Source organism: Argentina silus (assembly GCF_951799395.1).
Source record: "Argentina silus genome assembly, chromosome: X".
Lineage (NCBI taxonomy): Eukaryota > Metazoa > Chordata > Actinopteri > Argentiniformes > Argentinidae > Argentina > Argentina silus.
The window spans coordinates 21,950,503-21,977,658 of record NC_139653.1 but is presented as its reverse complement, the minus strand read 5'-3'; the positions used below and the strand labels follow the sequence as shown (position 1 = coordinate 21,977,658).

General features: G+C 40.2%; 1 protein-coding gene across 10 annotated transcripts in view; it reads right to left on the bottom strand.

The window, feature by feature from the left end:
* The window catches only part of macrod2 (mono-ADP ribosylhydrolase 2), a 455,899-nt gene that overhangs the window by 86,205 nt on the left and 342,538 nt on the right, over positions 1-27,156 (bottom strand). For all 10 annotated transcript variants that reach the window (XM_083695577.1, XM_083695580.1, XM_083695579.1 and 7 more), the window contains exons 7-8: positions 19,516-19,546; positions 5,193-5,266 (exon numbers count right to left, since the gene is read on the bottom strand). In XM_083695577.1, coding sequence (XP_083551703.1) covers positions 5,193-5,266; positions 19,516-19,546 — 105 coding nt within the window. The remainder of the gene's footprint in view (positions 1-5,192; positions 5,267-19,515; positions 19,547-27,156) is intronic.

Genomic DNA, 27,156 nt, shown 5'->3' with positions numbered 1-27,156 from the left:
TCAGTGATGCAGGGCCTGCTTCGAAATGCTTCATTAAAATGCCGGCCCGTCCAAAGTAGATCTGTGGCAGCCAAATAAAGTGTCACACTGCATTTTTCATCTGCAGATTAAACCAATGTAAACCTGAATTAAACCAAATTAGATCTGAAAATGAGAAATAAAACAAACACAGATGACTAGAGAAGAGACCGTACTGTGAGCAGGAGGGAACTGCTCCAGTGGCATATGGACGACTGTCACTGCCGTGTTGTCTTAATCGATGGCATCCATCCTGCATTTCTGAACAAATTAGAACATTCTGTTTACACATATGCACTGCGATCTATCTATGTTATTCATTTCAAGGGCACAGGAAATGAGAGGCAATTTTCTTAGCCTCTCTTACCCATAGATTAAAGGTTCCAGTCTGCCTGACCACTGCTTATTCTCCTACAATGGAGCTCTAAACCCACACAAACACCTTTCAGAGGGAATGTGACGCTGGCATTGGGGCCTTTGTGTGCTCTGTAAGTATCAGGACTACAGTGTGCTGGCCCAGGAGATAAACTCACTGCTAATCAATCACTCTTTGTCCTTTCACACCCACCAAGGTCTCTGGCACACTCAACTATGTGACCATACTCTCCACAGTGTTCCTGTGTGGGTTTGTGATCCAATGTCTGTTTCAGCCAGTGTGCTTCTATCTGAATGAATTCTATGTGTATTGCAGAGCACTATGGGCAATTAGGGTCTGAATGGAGTGGGACAGCCGGGTCACTGACATCTCAACAGTCCCACACACCACACATACATGCACGCACAAACTCACGCATGCACACAATGCTATCATGTTGGAGAATAAAAAGCTGTCGTCTGAAACCCTGGCACCCCAATGTGTCAGATCTGGGGCCAGCCCATTGTGTTGTGTAATACAGCAACAACAGAACAGTATCATCCCCAATTCAGAGGGCTTATCACGGCCCTGAAATGACTCGTCTGTGGGGATGCCCACAATTGCGCTTCCTTTTGGTCAACTGTACAAAGCTGGAGGTAACGAGGAGGAGGCTGCAGAGCAATCTAGTCCTATTGTATTGGATCCCTTGCCTGGCAAACAGCACATCAAATCTCTCACATTCTTCCTATCTGTGGAGCAGTGGCGGCTGCTTGCTTGGGCCTGCTGAGCCTAGGCCCACAGAAGACACGCCACTGGTAGGCTACCATTGACCAAAAGTGGGCAGTCAATGCTTAATGATGTAGATAATGAATGAGGCAAACAATTTGCTCTCCCATGTGTGTATGCGTGTGTGTCTGGCGAGTTTATGAAAAAACAGTTACTGTGCTCAGTATTTCCCTGGCAAACAAGTTGATTGCAAAAACGGAACCTGGAGTTTTCCGTCCGTCAAAAATTCAGCACGGGGAGTATGGGTAATACATTTACAAGTCAATGCTAATACACATCAATAGCCGGCTTTCCATAGCGGGGCTTATGCTGTGCGTGCCAAGGCCAATTGCTTTTTTGCAGTCACTTTTGGGCTTCAACAGGGCATTGTCTAGGCCTATTTAGGGGCTTGAAACTCAGGCTTTTAGCCTCCCCTACCCCCTGGTCCTTATGAGGCCAAACAGGGCTAGGGGAGTGGTTTAGAGTGGGAATGGGAAGCACTTCTCATCCAAGTGTTTTAGCTGGCTAGTGAACTTGGTAGGTGGCAAGCATAATCCAAAAAGTTCACTGTGGTTCGCTGTAACTATACAATCGAATGGATTTGAATAGCGCTTTTTACAAATGCAATTGTCATAAAGTGCTTAAGTTGCCAGAACCTGTTGGGAAACCAGAGGATTTGATGTGTTGTTAGTGTCTCCATAGTTTGCCACTTTACAAACTGCAGAATGTAAACAAACTGGAGATCATACTGGGCGGGACTAGAAAGTCCAGCTGTGGAAATTCAAACAAGCTTGTTCACTAGGCTCGAAGCACCAGGCTTTGGGCACTAGCTGGCCACTAGTAAGCCTTGGCACGCACTGGTACTGCTGTCGAAAAGTGGAACTTGGTCATCACCCAGCAATATACAGTACCAGTCAAAAGTTTGGACACACCTTGCCAAGAGTGTGCAAAGTTGTCATCAAAGCAAAAGGTGGCTACTTTGAAGAATCTAAAATATAAAACATATTCTGGTTTGTTTAACACTTTTTTGTTTACTACATAATTCCATATGTGTCCCTTCATAGTTGATGTGTTCAATATTAATCTACAATGTAGAAAATAATAAAAAGAAAGAAAAACCATTGAATGAGAAGGTGTGTCCAAACTTTTGACTGGTACTGTATGTATGCATGTATACCATGTGGTGCTCTCAGGCGCTTAAGGATCTGTTTTATGTCTCAACCCACAACAGTATTTTTCACTAACAAACATAAACATGAGTGGAAAAGGCAAAGTAAATAATTAATCAGATGCTTTATTCTAAATCAACATCCACACCATGTTACGTGTGGACCACTAAAAGCCTAGGTTAGTAAGGCAGTAAGGCAAACCTAATCCTAATCCTAACCCTAAGGGCTCCTGGGCTCCAGTAAGGGCTCCTGCATCAAAACATTTGTTGGTCTAGTAAGAGTTTAAGATCCATCTCTGTATGGAGGAGCTTCACCAAACTGTGTCTAAGGAGGCTTCCAATGATTTTTATTTCAGTTTATGCACATGCATGTAATCTATTCTGTGTGAATCACCCATACCAGAAATCAGTAGGCCAAATAACTATGAAACTATGTACACATAAACCACCTGCCAAATAACTATGAAACTATGTACACATAAACCACCTGCCAAATAACTATGAAACTATGTACACATAAACCACCTGCCAAACGGCATTTAAATGTATCTCTCTTCACTGTAGCAGTATATCCTGTCCGATTCCAACAGCAACCCTGACAGTAAGAGAACACAACCACAGAAGTCAGCTTTTCACATTAGCAGAATATTAACAGGCAAGTTAATATTCCATATAAAGCCATATAAAACCCTCTTAAGGCAACCGGGATGATGCATTCCCCTGGTACACACTACAGCAATCATCAGGCAAAGGACAAATGCTACAACTAGAACACATCAACAGTAATACAATTCATGAGATAGGCTAACTGTAGTGCTTCTCTGTGCATTCACATTCAACCATAACATGCAGCTGCAGTATAAGGTGTAGTAGTATATAGTATGTGGATGGATTTATCAAGCAGCTCTCCTCTATCCAGTGTGACAGATGTTACCCATGATGTACTCAACAGAGATGACCTCTCAAAGGTTATCATCAGTCACTGTTTCACAGATTGATAGATGCTCAGTCTTGCTTTAAAATACTTAGTATTAGAATTGCTTCTCTATACAATATGGTAACAATATATATGTAATTATATATATTACTAGGTTATATAGGTTTGACATTGATATAGCACATAACCACTATCCTCACTTTTTGCCTCTACACAAAGACTCACAAATTGCTTAACACAACACTAGGTCAAGCAAAAGTCATTTACGTTTAACCTGAGGGCCATGTGTAATGACTCCTCCTCAAATTCCGGCTTGATGTTTTTCCTTTGTATATTTTTTTACAAGAGACTAATATCTACTATTTAATTCAGTCATATGACCCTACTGATCCTCTCAATACAAACCAAGGCTCCTTAGCGAAGAGCTTTGAATGCTGATGCACATTACACACTACAGAGCCGTACTGTGCAGCCTTCAATATTTTTCTTTCACATGATCCATACAGTGGCTTCGGAAAGTATTCAGACCCCTTCACTTTTTGTGTTATAGACTCAATTTGAAATGGATTGCCATCAATTCACACACAATACCTCATAATGACAAAGCGAAAACACATTCAGAAATACCTCAAGTATTCAGACCCTTTGCACTCTTAAAATTTGCTCAAATGGAAAAATGTCATCAACAAGTCACTCAATAAGTTGAATTGAGTCCATCTTAATGCAAGGATAACTGTTCATGTGATTTTGAAATTATTATCTTTGTTTTTATAGGGCCTCTGATTTGCATAGGAATCAATTACACACTGTGTGGATCAGGTTGTCATTACAAACTGAGCAAATGGCAACGATGGTGAATCCGTAACCAGGCCAGCCCAGTACAACTCAGTTCAGCTTGTAGAATTTGGTGGAGACAGCCCTGGCTATCTTACTATTTACATGTGTTTACACGTGGATGATACAATGACAGTACTCTTTGATCTTATATTTGTGAGTAGTGATAAATGCCCCATCTCTCAGCCCAAACACTTATTTACAGTTGAATGAGCATGCCTGGTGGACGTCCTGAGGATATTGCGCCTCACGTAATGTCTAATGTTCATGTGCATAGTTAACAACATGTAGACTCGATTCATCAACAGGTATTGCACCATGTGTAAACTCCTCACGATTTTATGTAACTAATGCATGGTCATAGCATATTGGGTATTCTTAATGGAATCTAGGATCAGGTATGATCGAGTGTCTATCACACAGGGATGAGCAAATCATTATCAATCATTATTAATCATATCATATCTTTCGGATTCAGATATAAAGTAATGTTAACTTTAGTTGGTCATGTGACCACTAGTGTGTAGAGTGTGTTATCATGTCCATAACCATCTGAGGTTCACTGGAGAATAAATATAATGTTGTTTATTCCTATCTTGTCTAGTACTTTTTACTAAGTCTTCAAAAAAAATGAGGGTATGGACTCTGATGGCAAAACGAGTCGGTGAGCATCAATGAGTGGTCATTCCAGACTGTTTGAGCCTCTAGTCCTTGAAAGGCATCATTATCATCCATTTTCATTTCCAGCCTAATTTAATCAGATGTGTTTATTTTTCTTCTTGGATTGCTGACTTGAAGTGCCTTGCTGCCGTTTAAAAGCCAACAGACCATTTAAGAACTGATTAGAGTCAAATTGTGTTTTAATTTGATATGCACGCAGAACACAAAGCAAATGGCCAATCAAGTGAAGCATGTTCAAAATATGACTTTTGGATGTCTATGGGAAATATGCAGTACCGGTGCACTCTCTCTTGGTTTCTCAGCAGGATCAGTTCATCTTATCATCTTAAAGACTCAAAGACTACCCCAACCCAGAGAATGAGAGACACGTGACTCACAGCTGCATGGGCATTGCTCCACAACTGGACTCCAAAAGTAATCCAGAAAGGTCCTACCTTGTCATTGTTTACAGTAATCCAGCTCTTTACAGTCTTGAGGGCGATATCAGCTGCAGGCTCATTGGGAAAACCTTGGGTGGAGAAAATCAAAACTGTGGGTTAGTTCAAATTAACAGATAGACAGAGAGACAGACAGGGAGGAGGTTCATTCTCAACTACAGCTGAAAAACTCCACCAGGTATCAGTCTTTCGGGAGTGTGACAAGGTGTCAGGTAAACTGTTTTGGAGTTGTATTCCCAGATGAGGCCGTTTACATCTGCAAACCTACAGTACATAAACAATCTAGCAGAAAGCACACAGCAAAAAAGGTGCAATGCGCTTAGATTAAATCCAGCCCAGAGAGACAGACAAGTTGCAGACAAGACGCAAGAGTTGTAATCTCTTCCTCATTATCTTTCGTGCACACACATACACACACACACACACACACACACACACACACACACACACACACACACACACACACACACACACACACACACACACACACACACACACACACACACACACAGAGTGCATAACAAACAGAGCTCTGCTGTGAGGCATACAGTATATGGTGGATACAAGCTCTCCTGTCTGCCAGGCTTGTATCCAGTCATTACATAGTCTAATTTATTTGGGCTCTTTTTGCCATTGTTGTGAGATTTACAGATCCATTTACATGCTGTGTGATCATTCACACTGTCCTCCTCCCTCAATACCCAACCGTCTGCTGCCAAAGTGAAAAAGTAATGACGTATTGACCAGTGTGGGTAAGGACTGCTGCAGCTAACTGACATATTAATCACAACAACTGTGCCAACACAGGAAAGCAACCTCTGTGTTAACACAATGTATTGATCGCACACAAATAGATTGTGAGTGTATTAATTTTTAATAAGACAAGGGAGAGCTCTGCTGGAGGCTGATTCCAAGGTGATCTGCTGCTGTGGAGAGCTTCATTTGACCTAGCAACGTTAGTCAGCTACTGAATTAGCTACATATACTGTAGGCCTGCTGACAAGCCTCTATGCAGTTTCAGCCTTTATCCAGAGAAGACCACTGATAATGAAGACCACTGACAACAAACTGCCATGTAGCTGGTTGGAAGAGACACTGACAATGTCATACCCTTAACACAGAGGTCAAAACCTCAAATCACCAAAATATCAAATAGAGCCATTTACCTTTGGCACAAGGGTTACAAATACACACACAACATCTAACCTCTGTGACATACAGTTTGTGAGGAATTGTGGGTGGAGAGGAGTGTGAGAAACGTTTCGTCTTTCCTTTTCTTTTTTCCTTCCACTGAAACCACCTGCTGTTACTGTCTTTCAATTTGTGAATCACAAGTCTTGCATTTTATTCCCTATTTTTATACATGCATTTTTTTTTTTGCCTATCTATCATCCCCTCTTCCTTCAAGCTACAGTATATGTCTGAGCCTGATGTCCCCCACCCACTCTTCTTTCTTTCTCTTTCTTTTCCATGTCCAATAATTTAAGAGCTACAGTAATCTGCTCCTTCCTGTCCTTTCCAGAGCTATAGATAGTCTATATACAGTTTGGTCCTATCAACACAGACACAGTAGATAATCCCTCCCCTCCCATTGCAATATCACATCGCTGTCTTATCTCCACTGACTCCCAATTCACGGGTTCACTGAGGTACACGGTATCACTTAGGTTCATACATGCAAACACAGACACAGATGTGTGAATAGACAACAAAGCTGACAAAACTACCACGGAATAGGAACAGCTGCTTATGAAGAACACACAACAGGAGGGGTGTCAGATGAATAAGCAAATAAACACATAAATAAATAAATAAATATTGTGTGAGGCAGCAGGCCCGTCTGTGCATTCCCTCTCTGCCATCCTACAGTATGCGAGAGACAGAGCTAGGTAATGGTGGGAAGCATTACATCTTCTGCCGTGAACAGGTCTTAATCATAAAAGATAGGGCTGCTCTGGCCAAAAGAAGCGGGCGGATGACGGCAAGTACATTTAATCTATTTAGCATGCAGTTTCTACAAATGCAGTATTGATTTTAGCTATAAATCATAGCTGAGACTGGAAAGAGTGAGTGTAGAAAGAAAGAAAGATAGAAGTAGAGAGAGAGAGAGAGAGAGAGAGAGAGAGAGAGAGAGAGAGAGAGAGAGAGAGAGAGAGAGAGAGAGAGAGAGAGAAAGAGGGAAAGAGGCTGTGTGCAGCCTGCAAGTGCAGCTCTGTTAGACAGCACCACGCACCCCCAAGGTCAACAGCAGCAGTCGGAGTGCATTGCAAGCTCTCTCTGATCATTTGTCTCCCTCCCCCTCCTCTCAGCCTGGCCAGCATGTTTATGTGCTCCAAAACAGATACAATAAAATGTCTCCCTCCTTCCCTCCCTCGCTGCTTTCTCCCATGTGAGAGGAGCTCCACAGTGCATGGTTCTATTTTCATCCCATTTTATTATAAATGATCAGGAAAATATTGCTAGCCTCACTTTCTTCAAACTTCAGTACACAGATCTCTAAACATCATAAATAGTTCAGCTGTACTTTGTTCCTTTCTCCTTTGCTCTCTCTCATTCTCCCTGTCTCTGTCTCCTGCTCCATTTGCTGTGTGTGTGCGTGGAGGCTTCAGTGAAACCTAATCTGTCAGGAGGTGGAGGACTGGCGTCGGGCAGAGTGATGGCGGGGCCTCCAGGGCCTCTGTATTGCTCTGCTCTCTCCTATGCTGGGAATACGGCCGACTCGGGGAGATTTGTCTTAGTGAGGCGCGCTGATGGGATCTGTGCAGTGCAGCGTCGCTGATGAGGACTCAGGTGGTGCAGTGTTATTTCTGCTGAAGGCTCCCCTACTTCATCACCAACCAGAGCAGAGCATCCACCAGAGAGAGAGACGGAGAGAGAGAGAAAGAGACAGAGAGCGATAGGGAGAGGGAATGAGAGAGAGAGAGAGCACAGCAATCAGTGTGCTGCGGCCTACGTGGATGGGGACAGAAAACCCAACGATGATTGCATAACAGTATGGTACACACAGTCCATGACCTTTCTGCCTTTGCTCAGGGACCACATTCAATAGGGGCCCATTAGCCTGAGGCAGTTAGATAACTGCTTGAATTGGTTAAGAGTATCATGACTAGAAGTAGACAGGACGGTATAGCACAGCAAAGAGGACTTGAATACAGTGTGGGCATCAGAGGCACCAGTGCAACACAAAACACTGTGGAGCTGGCAACTTGGCCTGTGTATTCACCAGCTGGGGAAAGAGGGAGAGCAGTGGGCTGTCACCCCACCAGGACCTGTTGGAGAGGTGACCCAGGCTAGAGGACAGAGCACAGCCCCAGGACTCCTGACGCCACATCCAGGGTGTCAAATGCCCTGCAGCTCCTCTCTCAACCAACATAGGCTATGACCATGACCGACTTTACAGCCCAGGGAAGGAGAGAGAATACTGAGGGAGGTGGGGTTGAGAAGGTAAGAAGACTGGGATGAAAAGAGGTGTGGAGAAAGAGAGCAGTCTCCACGGTTGATGACCTTGGAAACATTCCATATAGGTGACGACACGCTTGTCCTACATGCTAAAATTAACGTGTGACATTTTATTTCTCTTCAAAACATTCTGTAGCACTGATATGCAACACAAAAGGTTAAATGCTGGCCAAGATTTTCAAAGAGCCAAATCTATTGTCCTCTGGGTGGGAAGTATTTTTACATTTGGCTTATCATCCATGGAAATTGTAGAATAAGGCTAGTGTTGAGTACAAAGCACACCGTGTAACTGTGTTAAATTGGCTAGAAGGCTCCTGCTCCCTCTGAGCATACACTCTGTTACCCACTGATAGAGCACATCCTCTGTGTGTACCTTGAAACTCTCAATCCAAGCACTCTAAGCTCCCCAAAGTGAATCCTGGGATTTAAAGAGGGGGAAAAGGCCTAGGCATCTCAGGCAAGCCAGCCACTAGCCATCACTGGGGAGAGATAAGGTGCCATGAATGGCTTCCCCCCTAATCCTGGACATAGATAGAGGGAGCCGGAGCCTGAGCTGGCTGGGTGAAAACTCTTAGCAGTCCGACCCCTCTGATCCTGACACTACAGTGGGCTCATGGTGTGGACATACCAGCAGAGCCTGTGTGGATTACATCCACATATCTCCCACAACCAACAGTCACTAGTAAACATCTGTGTCAACAATCCAGCAAATCCATCACAAAGATGGAGGAGCAAAAGGTGGGGGTGATACAATAAACAGGTACGGATTTGTCATAAGAGGAACAGGTTTGGGGTTTAGGGGCTCTGATTGGATAGTGTTATAGATGCATGTGTAGTGCTGAATCTGTCAGGTGAATATGAAGCTTAATATCCTGTACTTGGCTTCACACTGTGCCAGTAGATCTTCCTCTATATGCTAAGATTGATCATCAAGCATAAATGCCATTACAATTGCTATTCTAAAGTGTTCTCTCTGTGCCAGCTAAGATGAGGTCTCCACAAGGTCTCGTATGAGTTGTTAGTGTACATAGTCCAGCTGGGAATGCTTCATCTAAGCAAGCCAAATTTCTTATTCATGTGTGTGCACACGCATGCATGTGCATGTGTCTGGGGAAGGATTGGGGGGAACTTGTTTGAGTGAGAGAGCAAGATAAAGAATTAGACATAATAGAAAAAAAGAGAGAGAGCAGGATGAGACAATGCAACCTCTATACTGTAAGTCTAGGCAGTTGGGCTCCAGCTTGTCTATCAGCACTGATCTTGTAAGACATTGAAAGGTGTCTCCTCCTTGGAAGGAATTATCCGTTTGAACCTGGGTCGCATGGCTGTGATTGATGGGCAAACAGGAGCAGCACTTAATAACCTCTATCATGCCGTGCGACCTCGTGGCCCACGGTGGGCGCCAGTTTGTTTATGGGTGGTACCTCCGACACGCTAACCGAGCAGAAATTCTGTTCGGGCTAATGGGCCGGACTGAGGGATTGGACTGTCAGTGCAGCATGAGCCCTCATTTTTCTTCCGGAGCGTCTGAGGTACCCCCTGTGCGCCCCTGCTATGTCCTACCCCCTGCTCCCCAATCATCTGTCAATGGTGACTGAGCCGCCTGGAATATGGAGGCGTGAGAGAGTGTCAATTAGCATTAGCTGGCCTGACAAATCTGTTTTTCTCACCAAGAAGGCCTTGACTAACTTGTCCCTGATTCCTCTCTATCACTATGTGGGGGCTCTGTATTTGTTTACTCCAATTCAAGTCTAGAAATGGGTCACACACACAACTGGAGTCTGAGTGTGTGTGTACCAGTGGAGGCTGGTGGAGGCAGAAATCTGAAGATGGGCAAGAATGATTTCTACCTCCATCAGCCTCCACTAGTGCACACAGTATGTGTGATTATGTGCAATAGATACATAGATAGAAGGATGGAGAGATAGATAGACACTGTATATAGATAAATAGAGATATACACTGTAGATAGATAGATACTGTAGACAGGCAGACAGACAGACAGACAGACAGACAGACAGACAGACAGACAGACAGACAGACAGACAGACAGGCAGGCAGACAGACAGACAGACAGACAGACAGACAGGCAGGCAGGCAGGCAGACAGACAGACAGAAAGACAGATAGATGGGCGATCTGGCACGTCTACTTGGTGGTGACAGATTAAAAATAGGCCAATTTTCAGATTTCAAGAGAGACAAAAAAAGAAAACTTTTACAATGAGAGGCCCTTAGAAGATGTGAAAGTTACACTCATGATTTAGTGCTTCTCATATAAATAACAAGTGTAACAAGAGTATGCGGCAGTCTTCCCACGGTGCTGCAGCTACATTATCTTGTCAGCTGCTGCTGTTGCTACTCTGTACTACCGTGTTAGTTATCAATATATTATATCATGAAGCTGCCCATTTAATTTGGCTTGGCATTCAGACTGGTGACAAACCGAAATCTCTTACCGGATGAATTTGAGAGGATACATTTTGAGCAGTTTGCCAACCAGTGCTGATCAGCGCCTTTCCATACCTGTTGAGGCTCACACAGTTTTTAGAGCAAGGCACTGTGAAGCCCTGCACTCACTTCTCACAGACTACATAGAGCAGCAAGCGCCTTCATTTTGGGAGGTACTTATCATGACCAATGACTGTTGAATGAATGTTTTCTTGACACGTGTACCACGTGACCATAAAGCCCTACAGTATATGCCGTGATGTGTATACTGTGGTAGGACATAAATCATTATGACATTTGAGAGATCTATTGATTGCATATCTATGTTCAGTTAATGGTTGTGTTATGTGTTGTTGTCACCACCATGTTTTCAATCCGTGCAGTCAGAATTGCCCAACTTGCGACTGCACAGATACACTGCCCCCGCCTCAAGTCAAACAAGCCAATTGTCTCTCTTTCACACACACACACACACACACACACACACACACACACACACACACACACACACACACACACACACACACACACACACACACACACACGTGAAACACTGCTTTGCAGCATCAACAACAACAACTACAACAATGTGGCTTAACCCCAGCCACTTTATTATTGTAGGTACAGTAGCTAGATGGTTGATAGATGTAATATACATGTATCTTTTGTACTGTAATCGTTTATATCTCCCAGTAGGGAGCTGTCAAAAGAGTGGAGCCATCCAAATATGCCCAGCCTAATTGTATAACCATTTTATATTAAATAAATGGTTAAACTAAGACATGAGTGTTCCTGACTAAAATATGATGCTAGTCATTTTCCAACGTTTAATCAAATGGTTTTATGTTACATGGTGATTGAACCATGATTATTAACAGTAAAGTATCCCTTCAAGCACACATTTACACACCAGAACTACACATTGCTCAGTTAATTTACAATGGCTACATTTACACTCTAAAGGATAGGGGAAGACTGAGCGAGACTTTGTCAGTATGTTATGTCCACTTCTGCTCCGTATAAACCCGTTTGCAGAAAGGCCCACATCGACAGTCAGTATCACATATCATAGACATCATAGACACGGGCTGGCATCTCACTTAAACAAAACAAAAATGTCCTGTTATGTGGTTGGGTGACAAAACAGAAAATACCAAAATAAGGACCTTCATGTTTACAGTATACCATCAACAAAGACTCCTTTTAGTGATTCACTGTATGGCTAGACAGCATTGAAAAACAGGAATCATATGAAACATATGGGTAATTGGCTAGCATGACACTAAAAAGATGTACTTTTTAGTACACTACTTATATGGGTGTCTGTCACTCGATACAAGTCACAATCGCATCATGAACATATTGTCGGGTGAAGTGATCAACTTTGGTGGTTATCCTTTGTGAAAAGTATAAACACAAAACGACAGCTCTGCAACATGGTTATTATGTATTGCATAATATTCTAGGTATGGATTTAGCTGATGAGCTTATTTTCACCTGCTCTCTTCCAACATGAATGCCCCTGTTTATCTAATCAAAAAAGCGTATCAAAAAGGAATGTAACCTAGCTGCCATTTTAACAAAGACACAGGAAGTATTAGGGCCATATAAAGAAAAAAAGGAAAAAGAAAGGTGATAATGCGGTTGTACTTCGATTTTTTTTTTTTTAGATTAATGTTGACATTTAATTTTTAGAATAAAGTAAACATTTAGAGAATAAAGTAGTTATATTTCAAGATTAAAGTAGGATATTTGGTTAATTACATGCCTCCCTGTTGCTGTGTGCTACCGTTGAAATGCCTGAGTTAGATGACCTGGCATGGTAAAACTACACTTTTACTGTATAACATTTACTGTACCAGAGTGATGGCAAGAGGAATGTGTGGAGAAAAAAAGAAACTGCCTACAATTCAAAGCATTCCATCTCATCTGTAAAACATGGTGGAGGGGGTGTTATAGCTTGGGCATGTATGGCTGCTACTGGAACAGGCTAACTTGTCTTCATTGAATGAATTCTGGAGTGTACAGTAACACATTGTCTGCTCAAATAGCATACAAGCAAATGCCTCCAAACTCATTGGACGGCGCTTCATTATACAGCAAGACAATAATGTCAAACTATAATGCCATACAGTAGCAATGAATCTTTGACCAAAACCAAAAATCTCAAGTGCTTTAAAAATAAAGGAATGTTCAAAGGTGTCAAAGGCCTTATAAATGTCTAAAAATAGAAAGAATATATCATCATATGAAACAAATATACATACATTTTTCCAAAATTATATCACAATATCTATAATTGTGGATAGGCTCTATACCTGTATGTAACCGATCACCAGACATTTTAGTGCCTATGAGCTTAGACAACATAACCACTTTTACGTGGAAATAATAAACGTTCTTCGATATTCTATTATAGGGGCATGGACAGGTAGTCACAGTCCGGTAAAATCTGTGCATAATGACTGATGGGAGAGAACAGTTTTGAGTTTTGCCTCTGTCAGAAGTTAACCATTTCTGATGAGCCTATGTTATGCTATATCCATATTTTGTATAATAAAAAAGTAAGCTCTGTCCACAGACCAAAATGCACCTATGGTGAAACTCCCAAATGCACACCCTATCCCCGTAGGTACAATTCGACCCATGACCTGACCCATCAGTATCTCCTGGATTGCCTCACCGTCAGTGTTCTCCAGACAGTCTTGGGAAAGATGGTCTCACACTTTGAAAATCAAATTGGCAATGAGGTATTAGGCAATGGTTTACAATGGTTATTTGTCAAATTAAGTTTATGAAAACTTTATTGACCATTACATGTTCAGAGAATAATTTGCACAAGAGGAGTAAAGGGGGTAGGTCAAATATGACATACATACATAACAAAATATACAGTATTCTGCATAAGTAATTCTTTTGGCTCTACAATACAAAAGTTTGGATTTGAAATCAAACAATTACTATGAGGTTAAAGTAGAAATTCTCACCTTTTAATTGAAGGACTTATAGGTTTCACCATTCAGAAATTAAAACACTTTTTAGATATACTCTCCCTCTTTTAGGCCACCAAAAGTGATTCATCATATGTCCAAATTAAGCACTCATGTTTAGTATTATGTCAACAAACAATCCTTCCATGCAATAACTGCCTGAAGTCTGCGACCCATTGACACCACCAGATGCTGGGTATCTCTGGAGATGCTCTGCCAGGCCTGTACTGCAACCATCTTCAGTTGTTTAATAATAATAATAATAATAATAATAATAATAATAATAATAATAATAATAATAATTTATTACATTTGTGAAATGCTTTTCATTATACAAGAATAATCTCAAAGTGCATAAAATAAAAGATAAAACAGAAAATGTTTGAAAAAATAAATTAATAAAAGATACAAAAGCAAAACAAATATATCTAAACATATCATAAAAGCAGCATTTTGGGGGGGAGAATTTTACAGATTAATTTCTTCCCAGCGATCTAACAAGGGTATTATGGGTATTTATTTTTTGCAGTAGGCCCTGATTGTGGGGGAAATGTTTAGTGGAAATGTAGGCTACTTTGACTGGGTGGTGCAATATCAATACAAATTAATATATGCCTATATGCGTTTAGTCCAATTAATGATTGAGGACGGGTCTTATGCAGCATTCCATGGTGTATGTTTCTATACAAGTGGTGTTGGTCAAGAGGTAAAGGTGCGTACATAGGCCTCTTGACACCTTTGGATCAGGCCCGTCTTGCACTCACTGATACAAATGAATAGATCCAATGATTTACTGTCCATAGCATGGGGTGCTGCTAGTATGATATGATGCAACCATCTGTAGCCTTGCAACAAGGAAACATGCAATTAATCCTAATATTGAAATATAATTGCCCTATGTTAATCTTGAAATATAACTGCTACTTTATCTTCAAAAGTCCGACTTCATTCTCTAAATTAAATTTCTAAATTTTTCTTAAAATATTTAGACTTCATTCTCAAAATTATATTTTCTCTTAATTCTCAAAGTTTCATTTAAACTTTATTCTTGAAATAATGCTACTTTATTCTCGAAATGTAAAGATTTGTAAATGTTATCCAAGCAAAATCTAAGTGCAACTGCCCCATCAGTGTTTTTTTTCTCCTCATTTGACCGTATCTTTGGTACAAAGATGCTTTTAACTTTCTAAATTATAAAAGTTCCATTTGCTAACTATAGATTGCCATCAAAGTGGTTAGCTTGTCTGTTGAAATTATGACTAGTTGACAAATGCTTGATATAGCAAAGCTTTCATAACAAAAATATTAGTCCACAGTTAACTTTTGGCAAACTAAACACAGAAAATAAATAAATTTAGGTTTTGAATGTGACTAAATAAAAGCAGACTGAAAATGTTAGAAATGTACTGCACATTCTCTGATGCTTTAAAAGGTTAAAGTTAAATATAGTTATATACTCTAGTATATACTCAATAAAGTTAAAGTTATATACTCTCTCTCTTAGTTCCACAAATGACATAACAACAACTAAAAATGCTTCACTGCATTGAGTGACAAAAATATCTAAATTTTTAGGAAGGTACCCAGACATACATGTGCAGTTTGCTGTCAGGATAAAGTCATTCATTTTGCTTACTACAGCCCACTGTCTTCAAGAAACACAATTTTTTAAATGGGTCAAAATAAAAGTATAAAAGTTGGAAATGTTCAAAATCAAAGTGATGCTTACTGAACAAGGACTTGTTTGAATTGTTGGCTCCTTGTTCAATTAGATTTTGAATGTTTTTAACTTTTCTACTATTATTTTGGTCAATCTGGTTGGCTGAACGCTGTTTAACACTTACATGGTTAGAAAGAAGCATGACCCACTTCGACAGTTTTTGTTTTATGATGACAGTGGACATATTGTCACACATTTTTTCCAACTTAACACTTTGAAAGGTAGTATGGAGGAACCCAACGACTTTACAGCCTGCATGGAGCTTTGTTTAACAGGCCTGTTAACTCAAGGTGAGAATGGGGGTACAAAGCATAACATTAGTTATGGTTGGACGTTACAGGAAAAACAAGAGTCAGTATCAACAGTAACCTCTAACGGCTGGTTGGGCTAGTTAGCTGCCTAGATGCAAGCTGACAGGCTGTAGAGCGAAACTGCTTTTCAAAATCTAAATCATAGCTTATCAGAAAGTCGCTCTCACTGTCCATAATAGAAGGACATGCTGCAAGCAATATTTTATTTCATGTGATTTATTTCCTATGTTTTCTTCTGTTTACGAAGTGCACACCCATTCTCAGCTGCAACAGTGATCAGCAGTCTCACTGTCACCATTGGAGAGAAGCAAGTTAAACTGAAATCTTTTGAACAACCTGGCGTTGGAGTAACAGGAATAGCAGTGACAAAAAAGTTAAACATAAAATAGAATTAAATGTATGTCCCAATAGTGCCATTGCTAGCTCAAAGAGATGCTCAATATTAGCTTTTTGTAAGCTTTTCAGGTGGTTAGGGTTAATAATTTTGGCAATGAAAGTTAAAATAAAAAATAAAAAAATCATGTTTGTATGTATACGATCAGTCTTGCCTTACCGTATTACAGTACATTGATACAAAACATATAAAGCAAAACATGCAGATTGTTTACTGAAGTATAGGCTAAATCTCTATTAAAGACCCTAATACATACTCTTCAAAGAGGTGATACACCTTATAGTGGACTGCTTTCAGAAGAATAGTCTATCTAGGTTTGCATTTGGTTGATACAGATTATGCACTCTAATGGTAACATTAAAACACTTTTGCAAAATAAAGATCTTCAAATGTAGGTTACCCAATGCCTGCTATAGTCTATACCACTCTGAGAGTAGCTTTCTTCCTTGAAATATTATATTGGCCACACTTTTCATCAAGTCCATATTCGTTTTTTTTTTTTAAATATGTTTTTAGGGCATTTCTGCTTTATTGGGATAGAGACAGTAGAGATTGACAGGAAGGATGGGAGAGAGAGAGGAGGGATGACATGCAAGATAGGTCGAGGGTCGGAATTGAACCAGGAACCTTGCGATTATGTGGTAAGCGCATTAGTGTGCTACGCCACTAAGCGCCCCATCATGTCCATATTCTAACTATGTTTCAAACCTTTATTAGTAACATTTTGAAAAACTCTTTAATTTGTATATTACTGGGATAACTGTTGTGTGTATGGTGCATATTGAAACAACCCTGATAACTTAGGTTTGATTAGTACTCGAGCTTGTGCACTTGCTTTCAGACTGGTCTCCTACTTGAAAGACTGCTGGTGTGAATAGGGTTATGAACAACACAATTAGCTAATTATTGTTGCTAATGGTAATGTTTACAAATACCTTCCCCTGACAACCCTAACCTTAACCACTCGAAGTTAATGCGTTATACTATCTAACAGCCACACAATTAAAAGTTAATAAAGATTATTAAATTCACTTACACTCATGTAGCATATCTTAAGTTGCTTACATACCGTCCAAAAATCTCTTAATTAGGAAACTGTGTTGCTTGCTTTAGGGGTGGGAGGCCCAGGTTCATTCTCAGCTATACAGCTGTGTGCTACAATCCCTGTTCGCTACAATATCTTTATTTCAGCACAGTGCTGCAATATCTGATCCAAGTAATCAGGGTCTTGGAAGATAATAAACCCAGTTTATGAGTTAACCTAGACAGGGAACATATCTGACCCTATTGATTAATCCTTTTGGCACATGGAAGACAACATGTACACTATACAACAATGTTCCTGTATTGACATTATGTTAGGCCTATCAGTAGCATCTGTCTAGTGAAAATGGTATTAGTTCAAATAATTAACTTGAATAATACATGTACATTTAAAATAAGATTAAGCGTAAATAGTGATCACTAATTCATTATTAATTCATATTGCGTTTGTGTAGTAAATCCAGAGTGTTGTGTACACTATGTGGTGTGGGGGGTGTGAAGGAGTGCTATGATCATCTTGACTTTGCAATAAAGTTGGTAATGCTATCATTAGTTTATACTCTAACCTTAATCAACCAAATGCAAACTTAGATAGGCTATTCTATCTATTCTAAAGCAGTCCATTATAAGGTATATTTGTAAGGTGTGTGAGGTAGGCGCAGAGAGGAGACCAGACAAGGGAATGCAGGTGAAAGGCAAAGTCACTTTACTTTCTAATCCACAGAGTAGACAGGGACAGATTTAGGAAAATAATAAACCAATCTTAACTGAAATAGCTAGAGCATAAGCAAACTTGCTCCTATGACATGACATCGAGGACCTTGAGAGATAAACCTCTAACAAGAGTCAAGCTACCACACTGGGAATTATAAAACACACAATTTAAATAGGATGAAAATTGAAAATAATAGGATGCACCTGTTGTGCCTGAGTAGAGAGTTGGTCATGTATTAGGCTGTTTGAGAAAAGGTGTGATTCCTAAACAACATGCCCAGTGCTGAGTGTAACTTATGTTGTTTGAAGTACAGTAGCCCAGCAAAGAGACTGCAGCAGTCAAAACTGAGTGTGCTGAAAAACCCTGTCAGTGTATATGTCAGATTTTGAGGTGCAGTATGGTGGTCAATTTAATTTCCTGTCTTTTCTGGCTGTTAACAACTCTAACTACCTAACTCTAACATTTTTTTTGTTTTTGTATTGAGTAGATAGATAGATGGTGAGAGGAAAAAGTTAAATGAAATGTATGGCTGTTTCAGAAAAAGCCTGTATTTGACCTTAAAAAGACTTGACCTTGAAAATAGTCTGAAAAGTATATAAAATGTCTACATTTTGCCCACTAAGCAGGACCAATCTCAGAGGTACAGTATGACTCCAGTGATGCCAGAGGTGAATAACTGACAGTAATTATTGGAGACAATGGTAAGCATTGTACTGCCTTTGAAAGTCCTCTGTAGGATGATCTTCAGTCTTAATCAGGGCGTTGTTCCATTGGAGATTCAGTTATGTGGAGTGCTAAGCTGTTTATTTATTGAATAGGCTGTTTAACACTCCCCTCTGAAGAAGTCCCGGGCTCAGTGCAGCCATTTCCTTTGAAGTGAGGGGCTGGAAGTGGAGTGGTGTGACAGGCTCACACTGGCAGAGCGCCGAGCTCAGAGTCAACACCAATAAGCAGCGTCTCCATCAAAACCTCACTGCAGTAATGCTGTGGCTCATCCACCCTGCATTAATCTGGGCCCAATACGTAGTGCGATAATCCAGGAATGGAGCATCGCGTAACATTGCTTTTCAGGCATAACTACTGTACACACATTAACGTACTGATGCATATACTGTACGCACAGAAAAGACAGGGAGTCCACAGAAATAGCAGGTGAAGGATTACAGTGTAAAGATGGACAAAAATAGTACATGCAAGACACACAGCACACACAAAAATAACAAAAACAGCAGCCTTACCATAAATCCCTGTGGATATACACGGAAATGCCTGTGCAAAGATAGAGAAAGAGAGAACAAGAGAGAGGGAGAGAAGGAAAGAGAGGGAAATGACAGTCAAAGCATATTCACATTGAAACATTGACCAAGCACAATAACTACTGTACAGTATAGGTATTTTCTGAACATCACACTTAACCTGACTGTGAAGAGCCTGCATGTGAAAAGTAGTCAAATGTGACATTTTCACTCATTTCATTCATTCACCGCCTTTAATATTGCTCTCATTTGGTGGCCTTATGAAATCTGGTCTACTTGGTTCCCCTTTTCATTTCCTGCTCAGTAAAACACTAACATACTGTACATGTGATTTCTATCAAGCCAGCAATAATGAAATCCACCACAGACACGCAATGACTCCAATAAGACTGTAGCAACTCGGCTAATGTGGAATGTTACATGACTGCCAGAGGGGTAAATGAAGACAATCCAGAATGCTGACCATCTTGGCACTGGTTGAAACTATTCAGAATCTCAAAAAACACACACACAAACACACACTTTGCAGAATGACATACAATGTTGCATTAATGAGGGGGTAAATTGACCGTATTTGAGCGTGGCCATAGCTGGCAGGGAGTTTGCCGCGGGGAACAGTGGATCAGGCTTATGTGGATCCATAGGTATGATTCTCTGCATAGTAATGTCCTACTCATGAATATCATAATGAATCAGATTGATCCCTCCGAGGATAGTCTACAGCCCAGTATGACAGCATCAGATTAAGTTTTACTCATTGATGATCCTTGAAGGACTTGGGCTACTCTATATATCAAATACATAATCAGGATCATATAAAAATGATACTTTTCTTTTTTTTTACCTAATTATATTAATTCCATCAACAACATCAGATGAGATGATCTAGGCAGGTGTCTGTCCTATGTTAATGATTCCTGAGGATTTCGAAAGTTCACAGCAGTTGAACACATCAGCAGTTGTCAAATCCTAATATGCTTGCCATCAACTCACCAATGTATGTGTGATTGTCCAAGTGGTGCAAAAAGTATCATGACTTGAATGTAATACAAAAGGCTGTAGTGTGCACAGTGTTTTCATAATACAGTATATGTTATCATAATATATTCTTATAGCATTAAGCAGTTCAATACCCAAAACACAAAAAAATGTAATAATAATAAACAAGCACAACAGATATTTATGGCGGTCTTTTCTAAAAGATTATAAAAAGTTACCATCCTGTAATAGTTCTTGCTTTGCAGCACTTTGTACCAGATGTATTATTCAAGCATGGCTTTATAGCTGAAAATAGTTTCATTATTCTTTACTTCTGTGGGCAAGTAGATGATGATCCATAGGCCTGGCGCATTGCTTCCCCATTTCACATTCATCTTTTAAAGTATATTAATAAACAGTAAAGAGAAAAGATTTTTTCAAAGGTACCATTTATCTTCAAAAGCAGCTGAATACGTGCTTTAGTTCCTGCATTCATCAAAAGGCATGGCCACTACAGTAATATAATAAAATGACAAATGAAAAAGGCAATTTCACCACAACTATGCACCGTGATTAATAGACAGCAGCATAAGAACAGTAAAATTCCAAGTGTTCAAATCACTCTCTGATGAAGGATAGAACATAATTTAGTTGTATCACATTGACCCTGTGAGGCTGTATTTAGCAACATGTCGTTTCTAATTTCTGCTGTTTGTATTAATTTTCAGTGATTAGAAACATTCTATAAAAAAGAGTGATATACATCTACTTTTGAAAGCAAAGTTGGACATGTTGCACATTGTGTGTGCTATTTTAACTAATAGTGTACTACATGTAAACATATTAATGTTGTATAGAAGTTTAACAAGCACTACTTTAAGTATATTAAGTGTATTTTGTAGTGCTAAAATTTGATACTTCTTTTGTACTTTAAGTATACTTACTGCAATTCAAGGGGTGATTTGTAGGTCATTGAAATGCACTTTTAGTACAACTGAATTGTGATTATAATATGTGATCATCATATTTAAAATCATTAAAAGCTATTTACTGGTAGTATGAAGAATAATAGAAGTTAGATATGGTTTGGTTGGTAGGTTGGATGGATATATTGTTATGGAGTTTTGGACATGTTTTACAGTTGAAATGGTGTAAATAGCTTAAAAGGTGATCGGCAGTGGTTCAAAAGTTGAATCTTTTGGTTTCCATATGAAGGGGGAGCAATTCTGCCCCCTTCCTTGAGATCCCTTCTCCTAATGGGACAGTTGGCTGTCGTCTTTCTGTGATGTTCTCTGGAAGGTGTCAAAATTGTGGTGTCATTAGTATAGAATTGATAGGATGAATTCTGATTGGTCCCCTTGCAAACAGTTCCTAATTTAAATATTATGGTTGGAAGTCAGGGTATAGTCAGATTCTCTCTCTTTGTCCTGGTGTGAGTTCTCTTCTGAGCTGTGAGTAGTATTGTAAGAGTGACCTGTGGTCATCGCTCTATCCCTCTCTCTCTCTCTCTCTCTCTCTCTCTCTCTCTCTCTCTCTCTCTCTCTCTCTCTCTACCTCTCACTCTTTATCTATCATTTACCATTGAGGGTAGAATGTAACATTTTTCTATGAAGTATTTGAATTGTAATAATTGTATATGTATACAGTATTATTAAAGCCTCATTTAATTAATTCTATTTGCCATTATTGCACTAAATCAGCACAAACTCAATAATTATTTGGATATAGTGTTAATTAAAGTACTTGGAGTCAGATTGCTAATATGAAGATGTGCTTTGCTATTAACAAAATATAGCCACATTTCCTTGCCAAACCTCCGCATTGTAACTGCCTTCCTAATAAGGCCTACACACCCACTCACCAAACACTTTATTAGGAACGCTATACTAATACTAGGTAGGGCCTCCTTTTGCTCTCAAAACAGCCTCAATTCTTCTTGGCATTGATTCCACAAGATGTTGGAAACATTCCTTTGAAATTTTGGTCCATAATGACATCACGCAATTCCTGCAGATTTTTCAAGTGCACTTTCAAGCTGTGAATCTCCCTTTCTACCACATCCCAAATGTGTTCTGTTTGGTTCAGATCTGGTGACTGGAAAACACTGAACTCATTGTCATGTTCATGAAACCAGTTTGAGACAACTTTTGCTTTGTGACATGGTACATTATCATGCTGGAAGTAGCCATTAGAAGATGGGTAAATTGTGGCCATGAAGGGATGCACATGGTCAGCAACAATACTCAAATAGGCTGTGGCATTCATGCAATGATTGATTGGTATTATCGGGCCATAAGTGTGCCAAGAAAACATCCCCACACCATTACACCACCTCCACCATGAGAAGGTGCACAGGTGTTCCTAATAAACTGTTCAATGAGTGTAGACCTCCATGTTAAAAAGTACACTTTTTTTAAACATTTAAAACATTTAATAGGTATCAAAAGCAAAAGGCATAGCAATGTGAGTTAAACGTGTCTGCACATTTTAAAGTTGGATTGGTGTCTAATTACATAGTTATACAAGTATAAAACATACTTTTTGTAAGTATGCTAAAGTACAATTTAAAGTACATTGAATTCTAGCACTTTTTGTAAGTAGGCCGATACTAAAGCATACACTTAAGGGCATGAAAACTTTAATTAAAAAAGTGATCAAGAACCGTAAGGACTGTAGTTGTTGGGTAAGTAGCATGAGTTTTCTGCAAAGCAAACATTTAATTAATGATTACAGATTTGATCAATTCACCAAGTTTAAGGGAGCATCATAGCCTGTAGCTCCTAATCTATGAAAGAGCCCTGGTTTGAATTCTTATTTACCAGTTTTTAAGTTCCGCCTGTCAAGGTGAATATCTCTTCTGAGGAGTGATTTAAATCTTTTAGCAGAGCTTTGACCTTTCCAGACAACTTTCTTGGTCTAACACAAACAACAGATTATGAAGCGTGGAAAAGCAGGGCCATTTTTAGTCCTCTGCCCTTCTCAGCCCATGGCACCTGAGCATGTAGGGTGCAAAGCATGTTGGGAGGTTTGATATTAACTGCAGTGTTAGAGTGTGAAGTGTGGCCATTAGAACTGATCATATTTCACTAATTGGTGAGAAGATAAAACACCTCTTTTGGATAATCTGAGTAGAATAAATATCTCCCCAACAAACATGAGGAATTATCACTGTTGTTTAAATACATGTTTCATTTCATCCTTGTGTTCATTATGGAATTTACCTGCCAATAGGCAACATTTGGTTCAACCTTTGGAAATCATGTCACTTTGAACTCGGCTATTCTCTGGATTAATTCTGTATCACATTTTGAAACATTCATAAAAAGGGACTTAGCATAAGTACCTATCTTATGGTGTATCATATTGAGGAGCAAACATAAAACGACTTCATAATCTTCAGTCAAGATGAGCACCAGTCTCTCTCTATTCTCCTAAACTGTTTAAGCAGGCAGACTGATCCAGAGCCAGAGGCTTTGCTATCCCCTCCCTGCTAAAAGGCTGAGATGTCAATCTGCCCAAGTTAAACTTCAGCTCCACAATTGGAAACCTTGACACATCAGCAGGATAACTTGGACCATGGCGATGACACAGTGTCAGCATAATCAATTAAAACACTTTTTATTAGTTGTCTGGCTGATCCATTAAAGAGTATTGATTTCTCGAGGAAGAAAATGCATTAGGTAATCACTTTTACGGGATGTTGTAAAGTGCCCTGATCTGACACCTTTGTGGCATATGCAGATGTGAGGGGGAATAGAGCATCCTGGCTGGTAACATCACCGTCTGGTACGGTAATAGCACGGCCCAGGACAGGCGAGCTCTGCAAAGGGTGGCACGCCTGGCAGAAAAGACCATGGGAGCTCCAACCCCTACTCTCCATGTCCTGTACACCAGGAGGTGTAGGGCCAGAGCCTACAGGATAATGAAGGACCCTCACCACCCGAAAAACCAGCTGCTGCGGTCAGGCAAACGCCTTCGCTGTCATGCAGTAAGAACAGAGAGGCTAAGACTGAGTTTCTTCCCCCATGCCATCAGGATCATCAACGATGACCCCACCAGTGCCCCCCTAAAGTCACTCACACACTCACTGACATCATAACACACATGCACACACATAAATATCCATTGCAGACTCATCTTCCACTGTAATTATCTGTACTGTCAACCTGTCATTGCCATTGTATATAGCCATTCCATTGTGCACATTGCTTCACCTCTGTTTATACTGTTTATACTGTTTATACTGGTTATACTGTTTATATTTTTTATTATTTCTAGTTTATTTTATTTTATTTTAAAACTTATTGTTGCACTACTCTGTGGCACTGTCACTTTTGCATTTCACTGTATACTTGTATACTTGTGTACTTGTGTACTTGTATACTTGTGTACTTGTATACTTGTACACTGTATACTTGTATGCACGTGACAAATAAAGAATCTTGAATCTTGAATCTTGAGCTATAATAACATGGCCACAAGAAGGAACCCAGAGTGATGTTCTGGCACATTCTCCCTCTTTTATCCATAAATCAGTCATATAGCAGTAAATAAATTACTCTCAAGTGCGCTGCAAGCATTGACAATCTTACAAGTAATCAATACTTGTAAACATCTAGAGGCCTACCATTTTCTAACAAACAATAAACTTAAGACTTTGTTACCATCATCCATTTAAAAAAAAAAAAGATGCCTTCATAAATGGTTGCTGCTAGATCTTTCATCCAGTGTGCAATGACAATGCTGTACCATACAAATAAAATCAACACTCTCTAACACGCCTATTCACTGCCTGTCCTCCAGTATTAATCGGGATTGATCATCAATTGTCAACCCCTGCTTTAGTGTTTATATTCAAACAGGGCTGTAGTTATGTTTGCAGAGAGGACTCTAAAATGGACGGTGATCTCTGAGATCCTCTTTCATATCATTGGGTGAACCCACTGAGAATCCCATAGTGTTGAGCACCACAACAACTATACTGTACAGTGCATAACAGAGGCAACTTGAGACAGTTCAGTACGGCTCATGGTTGTCGTAGCTCTGCCAACTGCTTTGGTTCATCTGACACAGTTGGGTAATATCTGGTAATAGGTTTATACTTCCTGGCATAAACCTATATCAAACCCAGTGTTAATTAACAGAATTGCCATCATGTACTCTAGTCATGACTTATGATCCCTAGTTCAAGTCATTATTTCTGTGTCTGTCAGCTCATTAGAAGTGAATCAGCGTGTCCGCCTGTGCTCTGACATGGGGCTGTGCCGGGCCTGTTGGCTTGTTGCTTATTTTCTTTGCTTAGGGAGCGTTCAGAAATTGGTCACCAGGGAAATTATTCTGTTGCTGGGGCTCCTCCCTAATCTATCACATCACTTTAAAGTGGAGCACCACTTCCTCCCAGAAAATTTGCAACTCTACACCATATACACAGAATACAACACACAGCACACTGTATGTATACGGTGCAGAGTGCAGAGTGTGTTCCACTCTGTGTTCCACTCTCATAATCAATTCTAAATCAACTGCAGTGGATTATGAATCTTATTTAGCATATCATGCAGGGAATCTTATAATAAAAGTAACATTCATAACGAGAATGCTGATTTAATGCTGCTTATGCAGCAAAGCTACGGTTCAATGTCTTATGGAAAAGTATACTCAAAATGTAGCCAGCAATTGTTCACACATTGTTCTTAATGCTAAGCAAGTGAGGTTCCTCTGAGGACACTGTTGCCTCCTGCAGCTCTCAGTCATTTGTTAACCTGCAGGAGATGACACAGTAAAGATTGCTGGGCCTGTACCTCCACTGCTACCCTGCTGCTGTAGCTGTCACCTGCCCAGACAGCAGGCAGAGCTGCCATGGACAGAGACCAGGGAACAGGCAACACAACGCTGAGTGGCCATGGCATGGTCACAGTGACCGCTGTTCCTGTATCCTCCTGGCGCTGCAGACACAGCCCCAGCCTGCAGGCTGCCAAGGGAACGGCTTGTCCCGGACGTCTGAGTAAATAGCACTGGACCCAGGGTGCTGCCCCATGGCCTGAAGCCTCCCAGTCTGTTTGCAAATCAAAGCTATGCTTATAAATCACAGCAGCAAGGGGAGACCTTGTGCAAATGAGACCGTAAAGTGTGTTAGTACTAATCAAAGTTTCTGTAGTGTTGATTTACATGTATTATTTCACAGGAAGAATGTGAAGAGGAGATGACCCTGTGTGCTGAGTTCAACTTCTGAGCGTCAGATAGATAAATATCTCATACATGTCATACCTGTCATCTCATGACTCCACCTAGATTCAACTGACTGACTGCTGCTTGGACAAGCACGTCACAGCTACACATAGTAGGAATCAAATCACTACCATGAAACCTCTTACACTGCAACTACCATACACAGGCAGTCTGATTTCTAACATCTGAGACTTGTTACAGTATGTGAGTGTCATTATGCTAAATGGTGAATGGAAAAGTGCAGCATGAGGCACCTGGAACCTAATGGACTGAGTCTCTCCAGCAGCTTTAATGTCTACCTCCTCTGACATGATCAACTGTAACTATTACCGCATCGTGGTAATCCTTGCTATTACACCAAGGCCTGAGGTCCAGTAATACTGAGAATCAAGGAGTCTGCACAAACACTCAATATCA